At 39.4% G+C, this 21,670-nt stretch overlaps 1 protein-coding gene across 1 annotated transcript in view; it reads right to left on the reverse strand.

Annotated features, from left to right (window-relative positions):
* Window positions 1-397: 397 nt before the first annotated feature.
* The window catches only part of LOC146705698 (transmembrane protein 132C-like), a 196,710-nt gene continuing 175,437 nt past the window's right edge, over window positions 398-21,670 (reverse strand). Inside the window, exons 7-10 of the mRNA XM_085463479.1 lie at window positions 18,346-18,554; window positions 13,288-13,597; window positions 3,261-3,452; window positions 398-2,658 (exon numbers count right to left, since the gene is read on the reverse strand). Of these exons, the coding sequence (XP_085319605.1) occupies window positions 1,576-2,658; window positions 3,261-3,452; window positions 13,288-13,597; window positions 18,346-18,554 (1,794 nt within the window). The 3' untranslated portion in view covers window positions 398-1,575. The remainder of the gene's footprint in view (window positions 2,659-3,260; window positions 3,453-13,287; window positions 13,598-18,345; window positions 18,555-21,670) is intronic.

Genomic DNA, 21,670 nt, shown 5'->3' on the forward strand with positions numbered 1-21,670 from the left:
CAACTTTGGTTACTTCCAAAGACCATGCTTCCAAAGCAAACAAACAGACATTATGGAATCAAAACTCGTGGCTGACATTATGATGGTAAAAATATTATTGTGTTTATATTTTTTTCGGTTTGTCTATTTCAAATCACGGTGCGGTGTAAAGCCAATATATAATATTATCTTAACAGTATTCACTTGTGAAACAAATAAAAAAACAAACAAACAAAAAACATCTTTTACTTTTGCCTTTTGAAGAGAAATGTGAAGAACTCCAAAAGCTGCACCAATCATCGTTTTGATATCTGATGAAGCCACTGTCTCTGTGGTTATTCGTGAGAGCAGTATTTGATGGACTGAGATTGGAAAACAATGGCTAGGCCAATAAATCACACAGCCACAAAAAAAAAAGGAAGAGTCAACTTCAGGGTTTAATTAGTCCACCAGCCAATTTTAAAACAGACATACAGTAGAAAATGTTGGAACTGACTAATACTGCTTATGACAAAAAGCAAAAGGGTCAGATTTGGGCTTTCTTCTACAGTTTACAGGATTCAAAATGTCATACAGCAATTTGAAAAATCACTGTAAATGTGTTTTCTGACGTCCACCTAATTTGGGCCACACAACTTGAAACCTGGACAAGTTTTACGGGAAAATTATAATGAAGAATTTTTTATTTTTTTTTTATTTTTTTTAAATGTGATTGTCTTTGATACTTTTGGTTGTGTCAGTATATTTATATTGACTATTCTGATTTAATCAAAATTTGTCCTTTTGAATCCTAAAAAGTCAGTTTAATGTGAACTATGCAACAGGAGGTTACATAAACCAATATAAGGAGGGAAAATGTAGGGCCCAATAAATCTCTTAAACCAACATCAACATATTGAATTCAAAGCTAAACTCACCCACAGTGAATGACATGTGTCCAGGGGTACTGGTATTAGTTATCTACAAATTTTCAGTTTGCATACCAGATCAGACTCACATGCCTCCTTTTAAATAACATCATGCATGGATCTGCTTTCTGGAGACAAAACTAACTGAAAAGAAACTAAAGCAAAACAAAACCATACATCACTTTAAAAAATGTTGCTATACATACAGTCCTTCCAAATTAAACTTTTATTTACAATACAAAATTTCTTTTAACCTTACTCTCCTAGATTCAATAATTTCTGACAGGGAAAGAAGCCTCTAGAAAAATAACAGAAAGTCGCAAAAATTACAACAAACGTGATATTAAAACATGGCGATTTGAAAAAACAAAACAAAGCGGTGTAGATGGTGCGTAGGAAAGAAAACTAGAAACAAAGAACATACATTTAATTTAAGCAACAATACTAATTTCACATTTTCTTCTTGATGCTGTGGTGTTGTGGTATCTTTTTGTAGTCCATAGCTCGACCTTTTCTGAGTACTTTCATGAAAAAACTGAATGCACCATCCTCTTGCTATGGTAAGGTGTACAGTTTAACAGCGGCTTCAGTCTCTTCTTCACCTCTCCTTCGTAACCCTCCTTCCCTTGTTAGTCTGAAGGCATTCAGGTGAGTTTCTCTTTAGTTCAATGAAAACACCCAGTACCCCCTATGCAATGTTCTTAATTGCGTTCTCATTAAGCTTTTCCATGTAGTTCCTAAGATCCTTTGAGTCTCCGAGCTCGATGTCTGGACATACCCATTTTATCTCACTGGTCTGCACTAGTGCTAAGGGGCTGAGGGCAGGACACCCATTACTCGACTTGACACTTGAAAAAGTGGTGAACTTCACCCTCTTTCTCTTGGTGGTGGGTGAGTTAAGTGACTCATTCCTGTGATCCCTCCCACTTGAGCTACATCCTGCTCCACCAGTATTACCTCGCTGGAGGCCTCCATTTAATAGCTGACTACCTTCTTCTAGGGTACCGCCCAGTTCGTCCTGCTGCTGTTGTTGGAGACACAGCCCCTCCTCTTGGCCAAGCCAAACCCAGTCATGTGCATGAGGCATTGCCTCTGGAGCCTCCAAGGAGAACTGCTTGCTACGGTACTTGTATGCATAAGAGATGCAGTTAATGAGAAAAACCAAAATGGCCAGACAGAAAACTCCCAGCAGGGCATACATACCGATCTCCAAGTCCGTCAGGCCTCGTCGGGAGGTCAACAAGTCCTCATCAGTGCTGCGGCTCCGGGGCAGCTCGGCCTGATCGGGATATTCAGAGAATTCATTTGGAGCCCTTGCTCCAACTTCTGCTGAAAGACGGCCCCCACTTGGCCTTACTGGAACATGGCCCCTGATGGTAGTGGCTCCACGGTTATTTAACCCAGTTTCCATGTCAGAGATAGATCCGCCATAATATGGAGGGTCAGGGCGTGTACGTCGGCCACCTGGCTGTCTGAATTGTTCCTCTGTTTGACCAAGTCTTACATGTGTGCTCGCCATTCCTGTGGCTAAAACAGTATGTCGTTTTCCCTTCTGGCACATTTCTGATGGGCTCATTTCAACACGTACAAGCAAACCTTGACCTTCTCCTTTGGCAACAATGATAGGCCACTTCCATGCTGGACTTTGCTGCACCACCACAACCTGTTCATCCAATGAGGTGGCTGCCAGGGTAAAATGGGCAGGGTTGTAGTTATCTAGAGGAGTCATGGATCCGTCACTGAAATGAAGCCAAGCACTGATGAGGGACTCCTAAGAAATCAAAACAAAAAAACAAACAAACAAAAAAAAAACCCCAACGTTACACAGTAAAAATAATATTCTTCACAATTCTTATTAATACATAAGGACCATAAACTAAAAACAGACACTAAAAAATAAAGTAGAGGAACATGGAGGACAGAAAAGTCAGTGTTAACAAAGGTTCATTGAAACAATTGGATAGAACGGATACAAAACTATTCTCCTGAAAGCTAAATATCCTTTCTAGGGAAAGAGACTGTAGCCTACCTTCATTTGAAATTATAATTATAGGAATAACAGAGCTGTTCCATGGTTAGAGATGCAAATCAAAGAGAAAGCTTTGTATATGAAAAGTGAATTAATTCTAAACAACAATGAATACCATAGACTTCGTAATAAACCTAATCCATTTCTAAACTTGCAAGCTATTATGACTGAGCTGAGCATAAAGCCAAATATGAAGCCAAATCAGACTCACAGAAAAATGCTAATTTTGCATCAACAAGTCCACTCTAGTCTTACTGTTGGATGAGCAGTTATTAGTCAAATTGCCATGTAAAATGTTTATATGTCTATATTACCTATATTATATATTATTATAGAAGTCATACCTGCTTGAGAGATTCAATAACTTCCTGTGTTGTTGCAGTGGCAACAATAGCCCTGTTGCTGCCTGGGCTGAGCTGCAGGGACAGAGTTAATCCAGATACCAACTGCACCCCTAGCTCTGTCACGCTCACTTTATCATCCACCACTCTGATGCTCCTTTCAGCCAGGACTGATGATGTCAGAGGGGACAGCACCTGGAACACATAAACAAACAAACAAAAAAAACCCTTATTGCTTTGTTACTAATGGTAGTCCATTAGGATTTTGTTGTTTATAGTGGTGTCAACGTAAAGGATCAGATGTCTTTTCCCACAGCCCTTCTGCTAAATCCTGGAATTTAAATGGAGTTTTGGCAAAGGTAGTTCCTTCTCAGAATACATATTTACAGAGTACGCCAACTGTTATCAAATTTAATTCGGTACAATATATGTGCAATCACCACATATTGAAAATGCATGGTTTTAAACTGCTCTCCCAAATGACACAGAATAAAAGTATTTTGTGACAACCTGGTCGCCAGGAAGACATTGTTTGTCCATGTTTTTGTATTAGAAAAAAACAGTAGTATAAAACTAAGGGAGATTTTATCGTTGATTTCAACTGTAGCCACAGCTCACACTAAACATTCCTGACTTTGGAATAAATAAATATAATTGACTTCTTACTAAAGGAATAGAAAAACTGACCTTGCTAATGCTTAGGAAAGTATAAACTAGAGCAAAAACCACAGTTACAAACATAAAACACCATCCTATGAACAGACACATTATAAACACCAAAAGAAAAAAATGTTTTAATGATTTATCTTCCCTGTGAAGCCCTCAACTATACGTTGGCTTCCTAAATTGGCACTAAGTCATCAAAACTTTGAGAACTATGCCCTAAGGGTAGCGCCCCAAGAACTACATAACTTCAAGGGTTATTTTTCTGTTTGTATTCACATCACCAGTAGGAACATTTGAAATTATGTAACAGCCGTCTGGCATTTGGTATGTGTCACAGTTGGGATGTATTTCCTCCACAACATAGTCTTATTAAAGCCTTGGCTTCACTGTCAGTCCAATGTTTTACCAATGTTTGTTTTTTTTCTTCTTTTTTTATCATAGCAAGAGCTGGTGTCAGTCTGATGCTGTGTCAATCAAAGGTCCCTGGTGTGCCAGGAGAATACGTACTGGGAGCTAGGAGCTCAGAAAAAGCCCTGAGAACTGACTTCTAAGGCCTTTGATGTTTCTTAGATCCTGCAGTGCAAGCACGAAGAAAGGCGGCTCTTCCTTCCACAATTATAAGAACTTCCTACGGTCTAAAAGCGCTTCATCGTAGCCATTATGACTTAAGAATGATTGTGGTCAAAGCAGATTTAGTTTCTTGAACACACAAAAAAAATCATACTTTTTCAGCCCTGGAACAAAAAATGCAGTAAACGTATGCTTTTGATTGGTAGAGAAAGAAAATACTATTCTTTTGTATTCTTTAACCTAAACTTTCGTATTTTATGATTTTATATTCTGTGATTATAAAAACAGGCACATACTAACACATGAAGTGCTCCTGAACTCACATGGCAAAAACGATCTCCTCCCTAATAGCACACTCTCTAAGTCTCTGAGTTGCCAGAGGTGTAAGCATGTAAATAGTTGTGATATTGTTATGATATGAGAATCCCTCCCATCCGCTCCAATTAGGGCTCCCGTCTCTCCTCCTGCCGCCCCCACATGGCTGCATTTACCAGCCATAATGAACTGTCAGCACAGATCACTGCCTCATTTGTACAGACCAATTCCATGTTTTCTTCTCTTTGGTTTAGCTCTTTGCATTTTTTCTTTGCATTGCTAGTCACACAATGAAACTGATATCTGAATGTTAAACAGCATAAATGAGCATGGTCTCAAAACAGGCATCAACCTGATCTTTGATGTAAAAGCAAACATTAAAGAACCAGACAGCTGGTAAATATGAAGATTGTTGAATATTTTCAAAAATAAAGAATAATAAAAATAAAGATACACACTAATTGATGTGAAATCTGGGTTTTTCTTTTTTTACAGACAAAAAGGAAAGCAAAATGAGCAAAAAAAAAAAAAAATACAGCTGCTGGTTTGTTATATTATTTTAGAGTTTGCAGCAGCCGTTTATTCTTCAAGTAAATCCACCATCATTATCTTTTCTTTTCCTCCAACATTGGATGCTTAGATCTATTTTATTCCACTTTACGATAAAATTAAATAAAAACGGATTTGCAGATGACGCATACTTACTAGGAACTTAAGATATTAAAATAGAAGCAAGGAAATTGGTATATAAGGCAAAGTTTGAGAAGTTAAGAAGAAGTCCATTTTGGAGAAGGATAAGAATGACCTGTATCATTCTCCTCTAAAGGTATAATCTATAAACCTACTATAGAGCTGTCCACACGATGTCAGAAGTGATTTTAGCATCGCTCAAAAAGGAACAATACTCCTCTCCACCAAACCCCAACTCCATACTAACAATGCCCACACTTTGTACTGCTCTCATCTTGGGATGTCAAGATTCTTTCCCCCAGTTCTGTAATGGAAGTCAGATCCCTTCTTCTAACCCCTTCATCAGTCTCCTTTGTCCATTTTTTAGAAATGTTCTGTCTCTGCTTCACACCATTAGAGAAACCGCAAACACTGCTTTTGGCCTACATCCATATTCGTGAGAGTCTCCCAGAAGACTTCCAGAGATGTCAAGTCCCTTCCTTATTCTGGCTCTAGAGTTTACAGATTCCTTCATTCTTTCTCGAGAGAGCAATTAAGTACTCCTTTCAGGTTTACCACTATCTATTCACAGCTGTCAGAGCTGCCTTGTCTTGTATGAACCTGAAATCCCATGTGCACCTGGAACTAGTCTGGTGCAACCGATACTAATATATAAAATCTACTGAGGCTCACACAATGAGTCTCAGACTTACAAACTAACACATTTGCAAAGGTTAATAGCTTAATGTGTTTTGCATGTAAGCACTCTATCCATAACATGTGAGAAAGGCAGTGCTTAAATGGATTTGTTACTTTCTTTTGCCACACTATCAAACTTGCAGCATAGTGTATATCGGCGATCACATTTCCAATTCCCTACCTGATATAGAATCTTCTAGAATCAATGACCTTTTGAAATCTTTGCCTTTAGTTACACATAATCAAAGTTTTCCATTATAATACTTCAAAGCTGAATCTAAATGAAACTGTATTACCACTCTATCATATGGTAGCACTGGAAAAGATAAAAGGTTATACTCACAGCACTTTATTATGTGGAATGGGCCTAAATTAATTTAGACTATTGGCTGATTTAACAATCTACACAATTGTCAGATGTAAAACTGTAAATGCTACTTTCTAGGTCTAACAAGACCTTGGGTATATTTTTTAATGGGCTTCCATTTATGAGTAACTACTTATCCTATTCAGGGTCCATGGCTCGTGTATTTACGAAGAAAAGAAAAAAAAACCCATTGCAACTTTGCTTTTCAATCTTCTTTTTACATATCTGAATAAAATCAACAGTAGAAGAACAAAAAAGACAAAATGTTTGAAAATAATGAGTATATGTTCCTCTTGCACATTCCTCTAATAAGCTACACTTGCGGGTTATTAGTGTAATACTACAATATGTCCACCTGTATAAATACTATTTTTAAAATTGCATTTAAGATGTTGGGAATGAACCAATATAACAAACCAAAAATTGCAGTTCTGCCTCTGTACACTGCCACAGTGTATTTTAAATCAAACAATCAATTTGTAGTGCAGACTTTTAGTTTCAATTCAAAGGGTTTCACAAAACTTTTCCATTAACACTTTAGGAATTACACACATGCACATACAATATACACAGTTCCCCATTTTTGGAAGCTCAGAATTAATCCAGTCGTTAAGTCTGACGTCACTAGCCGTGTCTGGGTCTAAACTCCGCTGCAGGTCCATATATCAAACGATCACTATGGCATTACTGAGAGTTGAAAAACTGTCTAAAGTCTTTCATCTTTAATAAAATGATCAGCGTTCTGCTCTACCAGGTGTAACAATTGAGATTAACATCCAGGCATCCATGAAAATGGAATTTATGACATTTAACGGAGTTAGAAGTTAGCAGGAAGTTAGCTCGCTAGCTTCTATCTAAATACAATATAGCATGTCCTGACTGCGGGGTTTTGGAAACAAATTAAAACGTACAGCTCTGTTATCACTTCCAACATAAATGAAGACAGAAAACTAAACAGCAGTGACGTTTGTAGGGTTACTGAAGTTTGGCTAGCTGGTATATAATGATGTGCTACGTGACCGCTAGCGACACAGCTATGTTAGCATAATATAAACAAGCTAACTTTTTTTTCCACTTGATAAAAGTTAACGTGAGTGTTCTCGGTGGTCAGGAACAAATGTAATTGCATGGCAGGATGCTGTAAAAGGACCAAACTTCAGCCAGGAGAATAACTGAGATAATCCATCCACAATACGAGGTTAGTCATTCATATACTGCTGCATGGGCTGGGCTGTAGTTACATGCTAAGGTTTTAAAACTGAGCTTAAATAAATGATTAGCGGTAATAAAAGCTGAGGGAGGTCAACAGGGATCACTGACTGTTTTAGGAGCTTTTTGAGATCAAATAGAAGAAAATACATAACATTAAACATGTTAACAACACAAAAGCCATATTAAACGCAGACTACTTTAGGCCCGGAAGTAGGATTCGTCACGTCATTACTTAACGACCGGATAGGACGGTTGACTGAAAAGCGGTTTCATGGTCAGGTGAGATGTGACAAATTAATTAGGCATATCTAAAGTTGACTCAAAATGTTGAATTTGTATTTAATTGCTTTGCAATGTAATTTTAAATATGAAAGCCTAACAGATGTGAGTGCAAGTAGGGGAGGTTGTTACTAGGTTGGAAAAAAAAAAAAACATAAAATAAATAAATCAGAAGTTTAGCAAAAAAACTTTAGTGTCCAACAGAACAATTTAATACATTATTGAAAAGAAGGAATGCACTGACTAGCTTATAAACACCAAAAGGCCTCAAAGACTACAGAAGACAACGAAGTTATTATTTACAACAGACTTATTTCCATGGTTAAGAAAAGCAACTTCATGAGATCTAACCAAGTCTAACCAAGTGAAGAACACTTGAGAGGAGGTAGGAATTCATTTGCAATGTCTGCAATCAAGAGAAACCTTAATAAATGGAAATCCAGAGTAAGGTGCAAACCACCGGTTTCCCAACAAAACACAATGAAATGAAAATTAACTTGTGCCAGAATAATGTGAAGGAAGGAAAAAGTACAGAAAAGGAAAAGAGCAACTGTAGTATACCTCATTACCTGTCTAACACGGCGGAGACAATGTTATGGGATGGACATGTAAGACTCAATAGCATTGATGTGACTGCTGATAGATGTAGAATGAGATTTTCTGAAATGTACAACATTATAATCTTCTACGGTTCAGCCAAATGCAACCCAAGGGTTAGTCAAGGCAAAGACATAAAATGTATTTTTGTTACTGAAGACAAAACTGAAGGCTGAGAGAGAGAAGTGAAAGTGGCTGCAGTAAAGACTTAGCAGAAAATTTCAAGGGAGTAAACAGTATTTGGTGATGTCCATGAGTTCTACACTTCAGACAGTCATTGACTACAAAGGACTTTGATCCAAGTCTTAAAAATAATCCTCATGTTTTGAATTTATGTTTGTATGTCCGATTAATGTTGAGCCCCTGAAAATGGGAGACCATGGATAAGAATATCTCCACAGGAAAAAAACCTTGAATTAAAGCTGGAAGTGCACTTCAATTGATTTTTTGATTTAAAATCCACTGTGATAAAATGAGAAAAATTGTTTCTTTGTCCAACAAATTATGGACCTATAATGAGAAGCACAAGTCATAGAAAGCATGATGCTGAAATAGGTTGTGCTGATTTTAAGAGAAAATAAAACATAAAAAGGCTTGAATACCACCACCAGTAGTTCATTTGTCACGATCCACAGTGGCAGACCGAGTGGAGAGTGTGTGGAGGACTCAGGTGCAGACATGGGCGAAGACACGAAACTGAGTTCAAACGAAAAGCGAGCCTTTATTTTGGCTGATGACATGGAGGTCAAACAAGGCAAAAGCACAGTGATGAAACTAAACTATAACTAAACTGGGAAACTGGTACTATGATCCCACAGAAAACTATGAATGCAAACATGGTGGTTGAGAACACAGACGACGCAACACTGAACACAGCAAGGCTGAGGACTAAATACACACATGAGGTGATCAGGGGAAGTGGAGACACATGGGGACACAGCTGACCAGAATGAAACATAATGACAACACAGCGGAGAGTAAACTAAATGCAGTGAACAAAGAACAGACTCTTTCAAAATAAAACAGGAAACACGGAGACAGATATGAAACGAACTAGACAACAAGAGCCACACAGACATGACACATAACGGGTAGGCACACGAACCAGGGAGACCGACTACAGGGGAAGATGACAGAAACGATAACATGAACTTGACAATATAAGACACACAGACATAAACACATGAAGGGCAAGGGAGACTTAACACAAGGGTAATACAATAACAAATGAGCTAGAAAAACTTAATGAACCTAAACAAACAATAAACATCAAAATAGACTAAAACTCAAAACACTGGGTCGCACGACCCAGGACCATGACATCATTAGGCTGACTGTTGGGCTTATGGAGCTGATTCTGTCATTTGTCCACCTACTACACTAAGCTTTAACATGATTTCACTCGATGAAGCCCATAAACTTTGACCTGACCAGCATGGCATGCCAAGCACTACACTAAAAATACATAAGCTGATAGCACACAGGCAACAACGTTGACTTAAAATGGACAGCTGGATAGCTGCAGACTATTTAAACTTTCTCTGCATTTTGATTTAATTAACACAAGCTTCTTTCATACAGTGGGGCAAAAAAGTATTTAGTCAGCCACCGATTGTGCAAGTTCCCCCACTTAAAATGATGACGGAGGTCAGTAATTTGCACCAGAGGTAAAAAAACCCCAATGAATTCACATTGTAGGATTTGTAAAGAATTTATTCGTAAATTAGGGTGGAAAATAAGTATTTGGTCACCTCGAACAAGGAAAATCTCTGGCTCTCACAGACCTGTAACGTCTTCTGTAAGAAGCTTTTCTGTCCCCCACTCGTTACCTGTATGAATGGCACCTGTTTGAACTCATCATCTGTATAAAAGACACCTGTCCACAGCCTCAAACAGTCAGACTCCAAACTCCGCCATGGCCAAGACCAAAGAGCTTTCGAAGGACACCAGGAAAAGTATTGTAGACCTGCACCAGACTGGGAAGAGTGAATCTACAATAGGCAAGCAGCTTGGTGTGAAAAAAATCAACTGTGGGAGCAATCATCAGAAAATGGAAGACATACAAGACCACTGATAATCTCCCTCGATCTGGGGCTCCACGCAAGATCTCATCCCGTGGGGTCAAAATGATCATGAGAACGGTGAGCAAAGATCCCAGAACCACACGGGGGGACCTGGTGAATGACCTGCAGAGAGCTGGGACCAAAGTAACAAAGGTCACCATCAGTAACACACTACAACGGCAGGGAATCAAATCCCGCAGTGCCAGACGTGTTCCGCTGCTGAAGCCAGTGCATGTCCAGGCCCGTCTGAAGTTTGCCAGAGAGCACATGGATGATACAGCAGAGGATTGGGAGAATGTCATGTGGTCAGATGAAACCAAAGTAGAACTTTTTGGTATAAACTCAACTCGTCGTGTTTGGAGGACGAAGAATACTGAGTTGCATCCCAAGAACACCATACCTACTGTGAAGCATGGGGGTGGAAACATCATGCTATGGGGCTGTTTTTCTGCCAAGGGGACAGGACGACTGATCCGTGTTAAGGACAGAATGAATGGGGCCATGTATCGTGAGATTTTGAGCCAAAACCTCCTTCCATCAGTGAGAACTTTGAAGATGAAACGAGGCTGGGTCTTCCAACATGACAATGATCCAAAACACACCACCCGGGCAACAAAGGAGTGGCTCCGTAAGAAGCATTTGAAAGTCCTGGAGTGGCCTAGCCAGTCTCCAGACCTCAACCCCATAGAAAATCTGTGGCGGGAGTTGAAAGTCCGTGTTGCTCGGCGACAGCCCCAAAACATCACTGCTCTCGAGAAGATCTGCATGGAGGAATGGGCCAAAACACCAGCTACTGTTTGTGCAAACCTGGTAAAGACCTATAGTAAACGTTTGACCTCTGTTATTGCCAACAAAGGTTATGTTACAAAGTATTGAGTTGTATTTTTGTTATTGACCAAATACTTATTTTCCACCCTGATTTACGAATAAATTCTTTACAAATCCTACCATGTGGATTCATGGATTTTTTTTTCACATTCTGTCTCTCACAGTTGAAGTGTACCTCTGGTGCAAATTACTGACCTCTGTCATCATTTTAGGTGGGGGAACTTGCACAATCGGTGGCTGACTAAATACTTTTTTGCCCCACTGTATATCGCTTTATCTGTAATTTAAAGTTTCCTGTGACCAGCGGTGAAAGAAGCACTTGTTCTTGTCTCACACATTCACATACTACTAGCAGCCACGATACTAACAAGTGAAATAAATAAGGTCGGATCTGTTGTGGTGGCACAATAGTAACCCATGTGGATTTAGAGTAATACTGTAGTATAGCTGATTGAACATATCCTTGAATTTAAAAAGAAAATGGAAGGTTTCACAACGCCATTCGACTGCTTCAACAACTGATGTTCATTTAGTGTGTGAGAACATGTGCTATACTGAGAAACGCCTTATTGGATAAATAGTATTCTGAGATACACGGTGAAAGGGTCACAGAATGAGAGGCTGCACAGGTGCAAGCTTTTACAAGACGTGCCATGAAGGCATGTTTCTTTGTCAACTCATGATAGGCTTAAGTGTTTGTTCCATGCTGCAATCAATATAGTTGTTTTTATATCTTACTCCGTTTAGACATAAACATTCTACCATACTCTGCACAGACTCTTTCAGTCCATAACTGCTTCACCATATGTTCATCAGCTTATTGTTAACCTTTTATGTCTGTCTGTCTTACTTTCTATCCATCTATCTGATTGATATCTATCTTTATATCTATCATGACCCCAAATTGGATAACTTAGCCTCTTAAATGTGATAATATGATGATTATTTATCTGTGGCTTACAAGTTCAAATAACATTTTGAACATTAATATTGGAGCAGATGACCATTAACTTTTTAAAAAATGTAGTAGACTAATGGTATCTTTAGTGGAGAATTAAAGTTATGCTTTCTATGTGTGTCCTGTCCCTGCATTTATAAACAAACTAGAAAGCCACATTCTGCTCCGCATTGACAAAGCAAAGCGGCTGAGCACAGTTTGGAGCTTTTCAGCTTGAAAAAACTTGAAACCCTGTTGGGTAATATTGACTGTGACAATAAGACGGATAAGACCAGAGTCAACAGTGGTCCGACTTTTTCTATTCAGTTGTTTTGGTCCATCGTGCTTGTGCTTTGCTTAATTCATACATTTCTAATACTTCAATGTCAACCTAATCAAAATACTTTGCATTAAAAGAGTCTAGATGAATGGATTTGCTTTATTGCTTTTAGACTTCTCATTGTAATTTTCCTAATCCACTTGCCAGGTTACTTTACTGCTGCGTCTATGTCAGTTTATCAGTTCAAATACGTCTGATATTGTGCTCACTTGTGACCTTTTGTTTGGCTGCCAAAACAACCAAGCCAGTCAGGTCATTTAATCGAGTAAAGCTGCATGTTTCCTTAGTAACAACAAAGACTGTATTGCGATGGCTGATTCAAGCATTAGTTACTGCAGCTTCCGTGACAGTTACAATTTAGGTCTATGAGATGAACATGTAAATCCCCACTGATCAGTCATGGCAAAACAATCCTGACAGCCACACTGCAGAGACATGCAGTACAACTTCTGCTTTAGAAACTGTGATAAAATATACATAAATACAACCTGTAGTTTGGTGTTTCCAGTGCTCAGCCCGATTACGACTTGGTCATCCAGAAGCTGGGCAACCTTTGGGTCCTCCACCCTCAGAGACTCCTTCACCAACTGTGTCACATCCACCTGCCAGTCGGTGCCCAGCAGGAAGGTCTGCTGGCCCAGTACATCTTCCTCCATGGCTCCTCTACTTTCACTGATGTCAGCCACAAAGTGGGTGAGGATGCGCAGAGTGGTGCTTTGGTACTGGGCAACACAAGCAGTCTCTGTCCTCCCCTCTACTGGATCGACACCATCCTTATCATCTGTGACCCTCTCGTACCTAATGAAGAATGAAAAGAGGAAAACACTGATCAACTGCTGGCAAGCCTGAAGAGCAGGGATATCATAAACCCATGTCAGACTGTGTTTGAGGTAAAAAGCGCTGAGAGCTCTCTGTGGACTCTGTGTCACCATTAGTGTCCATGAAGTAGAAACTCTCTGATGTAAAGTATTTACTGCTGTCAAATCATCTGCTGTGTGCTTTGCTGCAAGTTCGCCTGACTTTCCAAAAGTAATAGCCTCCCACTATTTTCAAAAATCCCTTAAAAACAGCTTGCAGAGAGAAACTGCCACCCGGCTTGTGTTCTCATTTTCTTTAAAAGAGCAACTGATATTTTTCTGTGTACCTGCTATTTATTTGGCTCACAGAAAACACTCTGCAATTTTGGCATCTCAGAAAATGTTTCCTAAAAAAAAATCAATGTTTTTAAACTCACAGCTGGATATTTGTAAAGCATTTGTTCTACACTCTTGCTCCTATTTAAGTGGAGCTTATACAGCCCTTTATTTTTATTTATCTAAAAAAAGAAGCCAACCAACCCCCCACAGATAAATCTGAACATGGTGGAAAAGAATGAAGGAGAAATAATCCTTTAATGGTAGCAACTACAGAAATCCGTTTTTATTTGCGTGCTAATAGGTGCACACCTAGCCCAGACCCAAGATGGCAGTAAAATACAAACACCAGAAATGTTCAGAGTGACAAGTATTTGCAATACTTGCCAGACCTCACAAATAATTGCCTTAATCAGTATTGTTTGGCCTATAAAAGAGGTTGAGTCTTAAAGAAAAAAGGTTTAGCAGAGAGCTGAAGCTCCTCCTTGCCTAGTTTGCTAACGGCCAATTTTTTGGATCAAAGATTTTCATTTCCTGAAATTCTTTTTTCGCCATTCAGGGCTAAAGACAAGAGGGACCGCTTACCTGTTATCAACACACAAGTCAAGCATCCCTTATGGTACCAGCATGCATCAGTTCACATGCCATGAGTAACCTGCACATTTGGAGCAACATTTCCTGTCATTCGGAGGATCTTTTTTCAGTAAAGGCCTTGCTAATTTAAGCAGGTCAATGGCAAATCACATTCTGCTGTTATTACACCAACCTTAATTAAAAGTGTTTGGATATTAAACTTGCCTGCTGTCTATACCTGTCACCCATTTATAATAAGTAGAATGAGAAATATGAGCTCTCTTGAATTTTTATCACATATGAAACAAAAATGGACCCAAATGCTTACAGTATTTTAAAAAATGCAATGCAACACAGTGGTAAACATGCCCCTATTTGAACTTTGTGCCTTTGTGCTACTTGTTGTCTTCTGTTTTCTGAATTAATTGCAGTGTTTAAATCATTTGCAAAGGATTTTTTTTTTTACACACCAACTGGAAATGCTGTTGTAATAATAAAAATGTACATTTCTAAAATACTGTAAATATCCCACTGGCCTGTCTGTGCTGTATTTTCTTATTGGTATGTCTTACTATTCCTGTTAAGGCACAAGACACACACATTATTCTCATCCATCTCCACTTTATATTCCATTAGTATATATCACTCGCCTATAAATCAGTTTTTCTTCTCTCTTTTTTCGTCCTGTGCTATGCCATCATCATCGCTCTCACACTGTGTGTCTGCCTCATTCTATATTCTCAACATAAACTTGTTATTGGACTTCCTTGTAATCAATTTTTCCAACTTTCTTCCTCTGCTTTTCTCTCCCTCTTCTCCTTGCTCTCACCTCATATTGTCTTATTCTTTCAAGCTCTGCCTGCCTCTTTTTACCGGTCAGGTGGCCGGGGGTGGAGTGACAGTGACAGTTCCCATTAGGTTTAATGAGGTATGGCCGGTCTGGCAGGAAAACGGGCTGACAGGTTAACATGATGTGGCCCAATGGCTTGGCTTAGTTATAACCTGCCTTCCCCATCCCCTCCCAGGTTCTTATTCCACATCAGCAAAAGGACGGCACTTTAAACCAAGGTGACACTATTTGCTGGCGTCAGAAACAGGAGGTCAGGACATGTTTGTTGCAGGAAGTGAGAGGTCAGCCATAGCACTTTTGTCAATGTACACATAAGCACACTGACCCATGAAAGCATTAATAAACCAGTGCCACCCCTGTTAAAGTACACATAACACACGTTCTTCACACAGTGATGTGCTTGAAAGAAATGATTGATGTGATCTTGCTTAGGTAGCAGGGGGCATTTGTGTTAGAGTGCCACCCTGTGGGTGGTACGCTAACGTGAGGAAATGTGAGGTATTTCTGAGTTGAAATACTCTCTAAGACTCCTTAGTTAGCATTTACAGTGCTTTCTTTAATTGAAAACATAAATATAGCCCTCCAAGGCCTATCTCCCCTCACCACACTCCCTGCCGGTGACTGATGCCCTCAGGGGTCGGTGCATTGGTGGTTCTTGGTGTCCGGGGCTGGGTGCTCAGGTATGTATCAGCTCACTCCCGGTGGCTACTTGGCGGGGCCTGGCGTCTGTTGCTCGGTCAGGCCTCCTCCGGGGTGCGGGTGGCCCTCAGGCCTCTGGGCCTGCAGCTTGGTTCACTCTGGCACAGCTGGCTGCCAGCAGAGCCGGCGGGCACGCCGGTGCAGCCCCCTCTAGCTTCTGCTCGGTGGCTACTGGGTGACGCCTTGTCTGGGGATCCTCAGCCCTTCCCATGAGGGTGGCACGGATGCCCCTCCGGTGGTCCTCCTTGGGCTCTCGCACTCTGGGGCCTCTGGATGTCTGGGGCCTGGATCTCCTCCATGCCTGCTTCATGCCCTGGGGGACCGGGCTATGGCTCTCTACATCCTCTTGCAGACCATTACATGTGGAAACCATTTGAATACAAGCGCGCTGATCCACACAGGTATGCACACGGGTGTTCACTGTTCGTAGACTTAAATTACACCTTTCTTGGCTACTACTTCAAAGCACATTGTGCGCTGTCGGTCCTGCGTGCTGCACAACATTGAATATTTAGTATTTACTGCTGTTTACACTTAGCTAGATTAATGCGATGATGTTGTGTTTAGTATGTTGCTTTGGTTTTTTTTTTTGCTTGTTTTCTATTCTTTCTCTCTCTCAACAGGTGATCCAGGAGATTTTATTATTATTTTTTCCCCCTTTCTCACTGTCCCTCTCCCCTTCTGTTTTTCTTTTCCTCTTTCTTTCTCCCTTTCCTATCCCTCACTCATGTCTGTCCCGTCTGTAACAACTGAAAATAAAATAAATAATAAAAACAAAGGTCGATCAAATGGACCAATACGGCAATGCCACGATGATCCATTTGGCAAAATAAATCCATTGGGTATCTTTGTTGGTCTTCAGACAACAATTCTGACGGCTAAAGAACCAAATGGGACAGGCAAAAAACAAAAAAAACAAAACAAAACAAAAAAAACCCATAAATATAAATTAAAAAGTGTTTGTACACATGATATATACACCATAACTACCCCTGTTGCAATAATGAATGACATTATTTTGACATATTTCATCATTACATACTACATAACATGTTTTCCAGTTCAAAAATAGTAAACATGGCCATTTTGAAAGCGGCGTCACTATTACTGAAAAAAGAACAAATTTTAAAAAACTGTCTTCATAAGAAGTTGGGCCAACACCATGAGTGTCCTGATGGTTGAGTTGGTGCCTATGAAAGCCATGCCATATGACCTACATCATATCAAACCACACAGACTGATTTGGGCTCACCCTTCCATCCAAGGTGACAATACCGATATCCATATAATCTTAAACTTACTTACCTTACCTATTCTGAAAGCATCAGAATAGGTAAGGTAAGTTCTTCTGTGTTAAGCACATTGAGTTTCACAGCAAACTGGGGCTCTAACTGTGACGACTGATTCTATCACTCATTACTCACTGCAACAAATCATGACGTGTATGTCATCTGCTAGCTCATGTAACCGCTGCTTTCATTCCACAGTATAATTCATGAATGTATATCTTGGCTCAAAGACAAAGATGGTAAACACTGGGGCGCAGGGAACAATCTAAATCTTGTTCACTTTATAAACACAACAGTGCTCTATTGTTTCTTCAACATAGTCACTATAAATATGATCACAGTAAATCATAATTATAAAAGCTATTATTAAATGTAAATTAGTCACTGTGCTTCACTGATCTTTGATATTGAAAAGGGTTAGTTCTATTTTAATCAGCAGAAATCATATTAGCAGAAAGATCATTAATTTAAATATTTTTATTAGGATCATCTTGTACAACTCACGCTGCACTGCACAGATCATTGTACACTATATCTCTTTACACCCTCAGGAATATGCTCAAGCTCTGTAATGCTCAAAATTATTAGTCATTCCTTATTCAGTATAAGTACTTTTTCCCCCCCTGTAGACCAGTCCAGTGAATTATTAGACACTTATTATGCAGCTGCACTTGCATTATGCTTCATATGTCTGCACCATCATTACTGAGCCAATTTCAGGTGGTCTCCATTTTTATTTTTTTATTTTTTTAACCAAATGAAAAATATGATTGTCATAAAGGGATTGTTAAGAACTTCTCAGGTTTATGACCTACACAGAGAAATTTAGATTTTTGATTCTTGTGATTTTTTTAAGTTGCCAACTTTTCTTGTGATATACAGATGTGGGATAAAGCCCCCTCGGCCCATCAGAGTCAGTTTCTGAAGTGATGAAAGTGATGATGTGTTTTTTTTTTATTACAACATGCAACAACATAGACACAACAGACAGTCATGACTTACCTCCTATTGCCCATACTAACAGGGACCTTCCAACCCTTAATCTGACTGAGCTCAGGGTCAGCCACATCAATTAGCAAGGGCAGGCGGGGCATCCATACGCTCATCTCGAGTTGTGCATTCAGAAAACTATAGGTGAAGTTAAGCATCACCCTGTTTTTTCCTCTTGTCTCCTTTCCATTGACATACACATAGTCACAGCGCTCTGACACCTAAAGAATAAAGGAAAAATTGCTGTGAGAGGAAGATAAGATGCAAACACACTATCTACAGTTCAGTCAGATCTCTCAAGTCATCAGGGCAGATCTTTAAACGGTTCCTATAATTAGATCTAAGCGTGATGAAGGTGCTTTCAGTTATTGCTGTCCTGTTCTTCGGAACAAGCTGCCTGCTGACCTGAAATCAATTACATCTGTGCATACATTAAAAACAGACTAGAAACCTTTTTATTAACACAGGCCTACACTCAGCACATGTTTTCACTGCCTTTGGCATTGTAAACCTACACAGGTTTTTATGTTCTTCTGTGTTAAGCACATTGAGTTTGCCATTGCCAAAACAATTTACATGACTTAAAGATTGCAAAGTACTCAAGAACAATCTCACTGCCAAAAAACAACAACAACAAAAAATAATAAAATAAAATAGGAATAAATAATAAAGCATAATTAGACTAGAGATGGCACGATACCACTTTTTTATGTCCGATACCGATACCGATATCATAAATTTGGATATCTGCCGATACCGATATGAATCCGATATAGTGTTTTTTAATCAACAAAACTGTTTTTTAAAATATCTTGCTGCATTTTGTATAAGTTCATACTCAAGTTTAAAACAACAACTACACTAAAGCTATTCTGTTATACCTGTATACAAAAAAAATATTTCATAGTTCAGCAATACTGATCAATCTAATAAACTTAGACCTACACCATCCTCCCTATTCTGGTATTTTAAAGAGTACTTAGCGTAAATATTAAGCAACCTAACTAATAGGGTTCCAACTCCCAGCAACAACAAAAATAAATAAATAAAAAATAGGGAACCACCCCTCACGCTCCACCTCATGATGCTTAATCAACGTAATCAACCTTAATTTGATGCAGTGTGAAAAAAAAATGCACAGAAATCAATTATTTTTCAAGAAATATTAAATAGATTCAACATCTTTCTTCAACAAAATTGCAGACTGCACAGATGGTACCTTCCCAAAGGAAAATGTACTATAGCTTACTAGGGTATATATATTAGACTTAATAGTCACTATATACAGTAATTGACTTCTATTCATTTTACATCAAATTAAAACTTTGGGTGTCAGATAATTATTTATTAAAAGCTCGACATTTTAAATGAGAATAAGAAAGAAAAGTATGTCTTTGTGCCCCCTTTTCCCAGTTAATGCCCTATCGGCCCCCCTGGCTAAACTTTGCTAGATCCGCCCCTGCACAGTTACCAGCCGTCAGCTACGTAGAAAAAGATCCTGGTGTAGAAAGTAATATTAAATAAATTCTAACAACAGCTGATCAAGCTTAAACGTGCTGCTGTTGTTCAGCCGCTGGTTTCCTCTTTCTGGCGCAAAGTGGACCAAAAACAAACAAGAGAGACTCACGACAGAAAAGCCGATCAGCTGATCATTAGCAGTTTCACGATTGAAGTAGCAGCCGGAGAGCGAGAGGCAGTCGCTGTAATGATAGTTGCTATTGTTGAAGCTACCCACAGGGGGGCGCTCTGGAATCAATAAGATATACAGAGTAGAAGAAGAAGTTATCGTGGTAGAAAGAATAATAAACAGCTAGCTGAAGCTAGCACCAGGAGCAATTCTTGATGTTTTATTCATAGAGGAATAAGAACATTACATGGTACCAGGAGTCGGGTTAAGAAAAAGAAGCAACGCAACAAGATGGATGCAATAAAACCGCCAAGTCCGTTGAAACTGACTGGAAACGTGGATGCAAGTTGGAGGACTTTCAAACAGCAGTTCAAACTGTATATTGCAGCTGTCGGAGTGGATCGACGGGCAGATGAAAGGAAAATAGCCATGCTGCTCACCATCGCCGGCACAGAAGCAATAGAGGTCTTCAACACTTTTGTGTTTGCTCAGCCCGAGGACAAAGATAACTTTGATGAAGTCATGAAGAAATTTGACGAGCACTGTCTGTCAAAGAAAAATGAAACATACGAGAGATACGTCTTTCGCTCACGCTTACAGCATCAGGGTGAGTCATTTGATAATTTTCTCACAGACCTCAAGATCAAAGCTCAGTCCTGCAATTTTGGTGATCTCAGAGACTCTATGATACGAGATCAAATAGTGTTTGGAACTAATGAGAAGAAGCTCCGAGAGAAACTGTTGAGAGAAACAGAACTAACGCTGGAAAGTGCTATAAAGATAAGTCAAGCCAGTGAGCTAGCACGACAACATGTACTGACGTTTAGAGAGCCTGTTCAAGGAGCAGCGCAACAGGAAAATGAGGCAGTGAATGCAGTGTCGATTAAAAGAAAGCCATGGAGTAAATTCAAAAACAACGACAACAAAAACAGAACGTGTGACAATGAAATGTTCACTTGCAAGAGATGTGGAGAGAAACACAGACCAAAACAATGTCCCGCATATGGGAAAAAATGTGCAAAATGTAAAGGACAAAACCATTATGCAAAAATGTGTCTCTCCAAAAACAAGGGACAAAAAGTACACACTGTGCAGGAAGACACAGATGACAGTGATGATCTAAGTGAAACATTTTTCATTAAGATGGTGTCACATGAAGAAGATGTCAATGCACAGTCTTCAAGACATAACACTGGCCAAAGTGTTAGTTCAGTCACAGATGATAAATGGACTGCTCCACTGTTAGTCAATGGGACATTGGTAACATTTAAAATTGACACAGGGGCCAAAGCTAACTTGATCAACGAGAAGGATTTCAAGGCACTGACTGAGAAGCCTAGAAGATTTACAGAGAAAGTCACGCCGCTGAGGGCCTACAATAACCAGCCAATACAAACAAAAGGAGGATGCAGACTTAAAGTGACAGCAAAAGGCAAACAGCATAACATTTTGTTCACCATCGTACCTGATGGACACGAGTCACTTTTAGGAGATAAAACATCTGAGGATTTGGGACTAGTAAAGAGGATCTATCAGATTAATACTGACACCATGAAAGAAGCCAAACAAGGCAAAAGACAGGAACACCAAGGGCATGAAGGAAGTTCAGACATTATCAGTAAATTTCCTTCAGTCTTCAAAGGACATGGAACATTGCCTTACACCTACAAAATCCAGCTCAAGGATGATGCCGTGCCTGTGGTGCATGCC

This window comes from Copadichromis virginalis, linkage group LG7 (genome assembly GCF_057382275.1).
Source record: "Copadichromis virginalis isolate Kocher_CV1m ecotype Utaka linkage group LG7, C_Virginalis_male_GT1.1, whole genome shotgun sequence".
Classification (NCBI taxonomy): Eukaryota; Metazoa; Chordata; class Actinopteri; order Cichliformes; family Cichlidae; genus Copadichromis; species Copadichromis virginalis.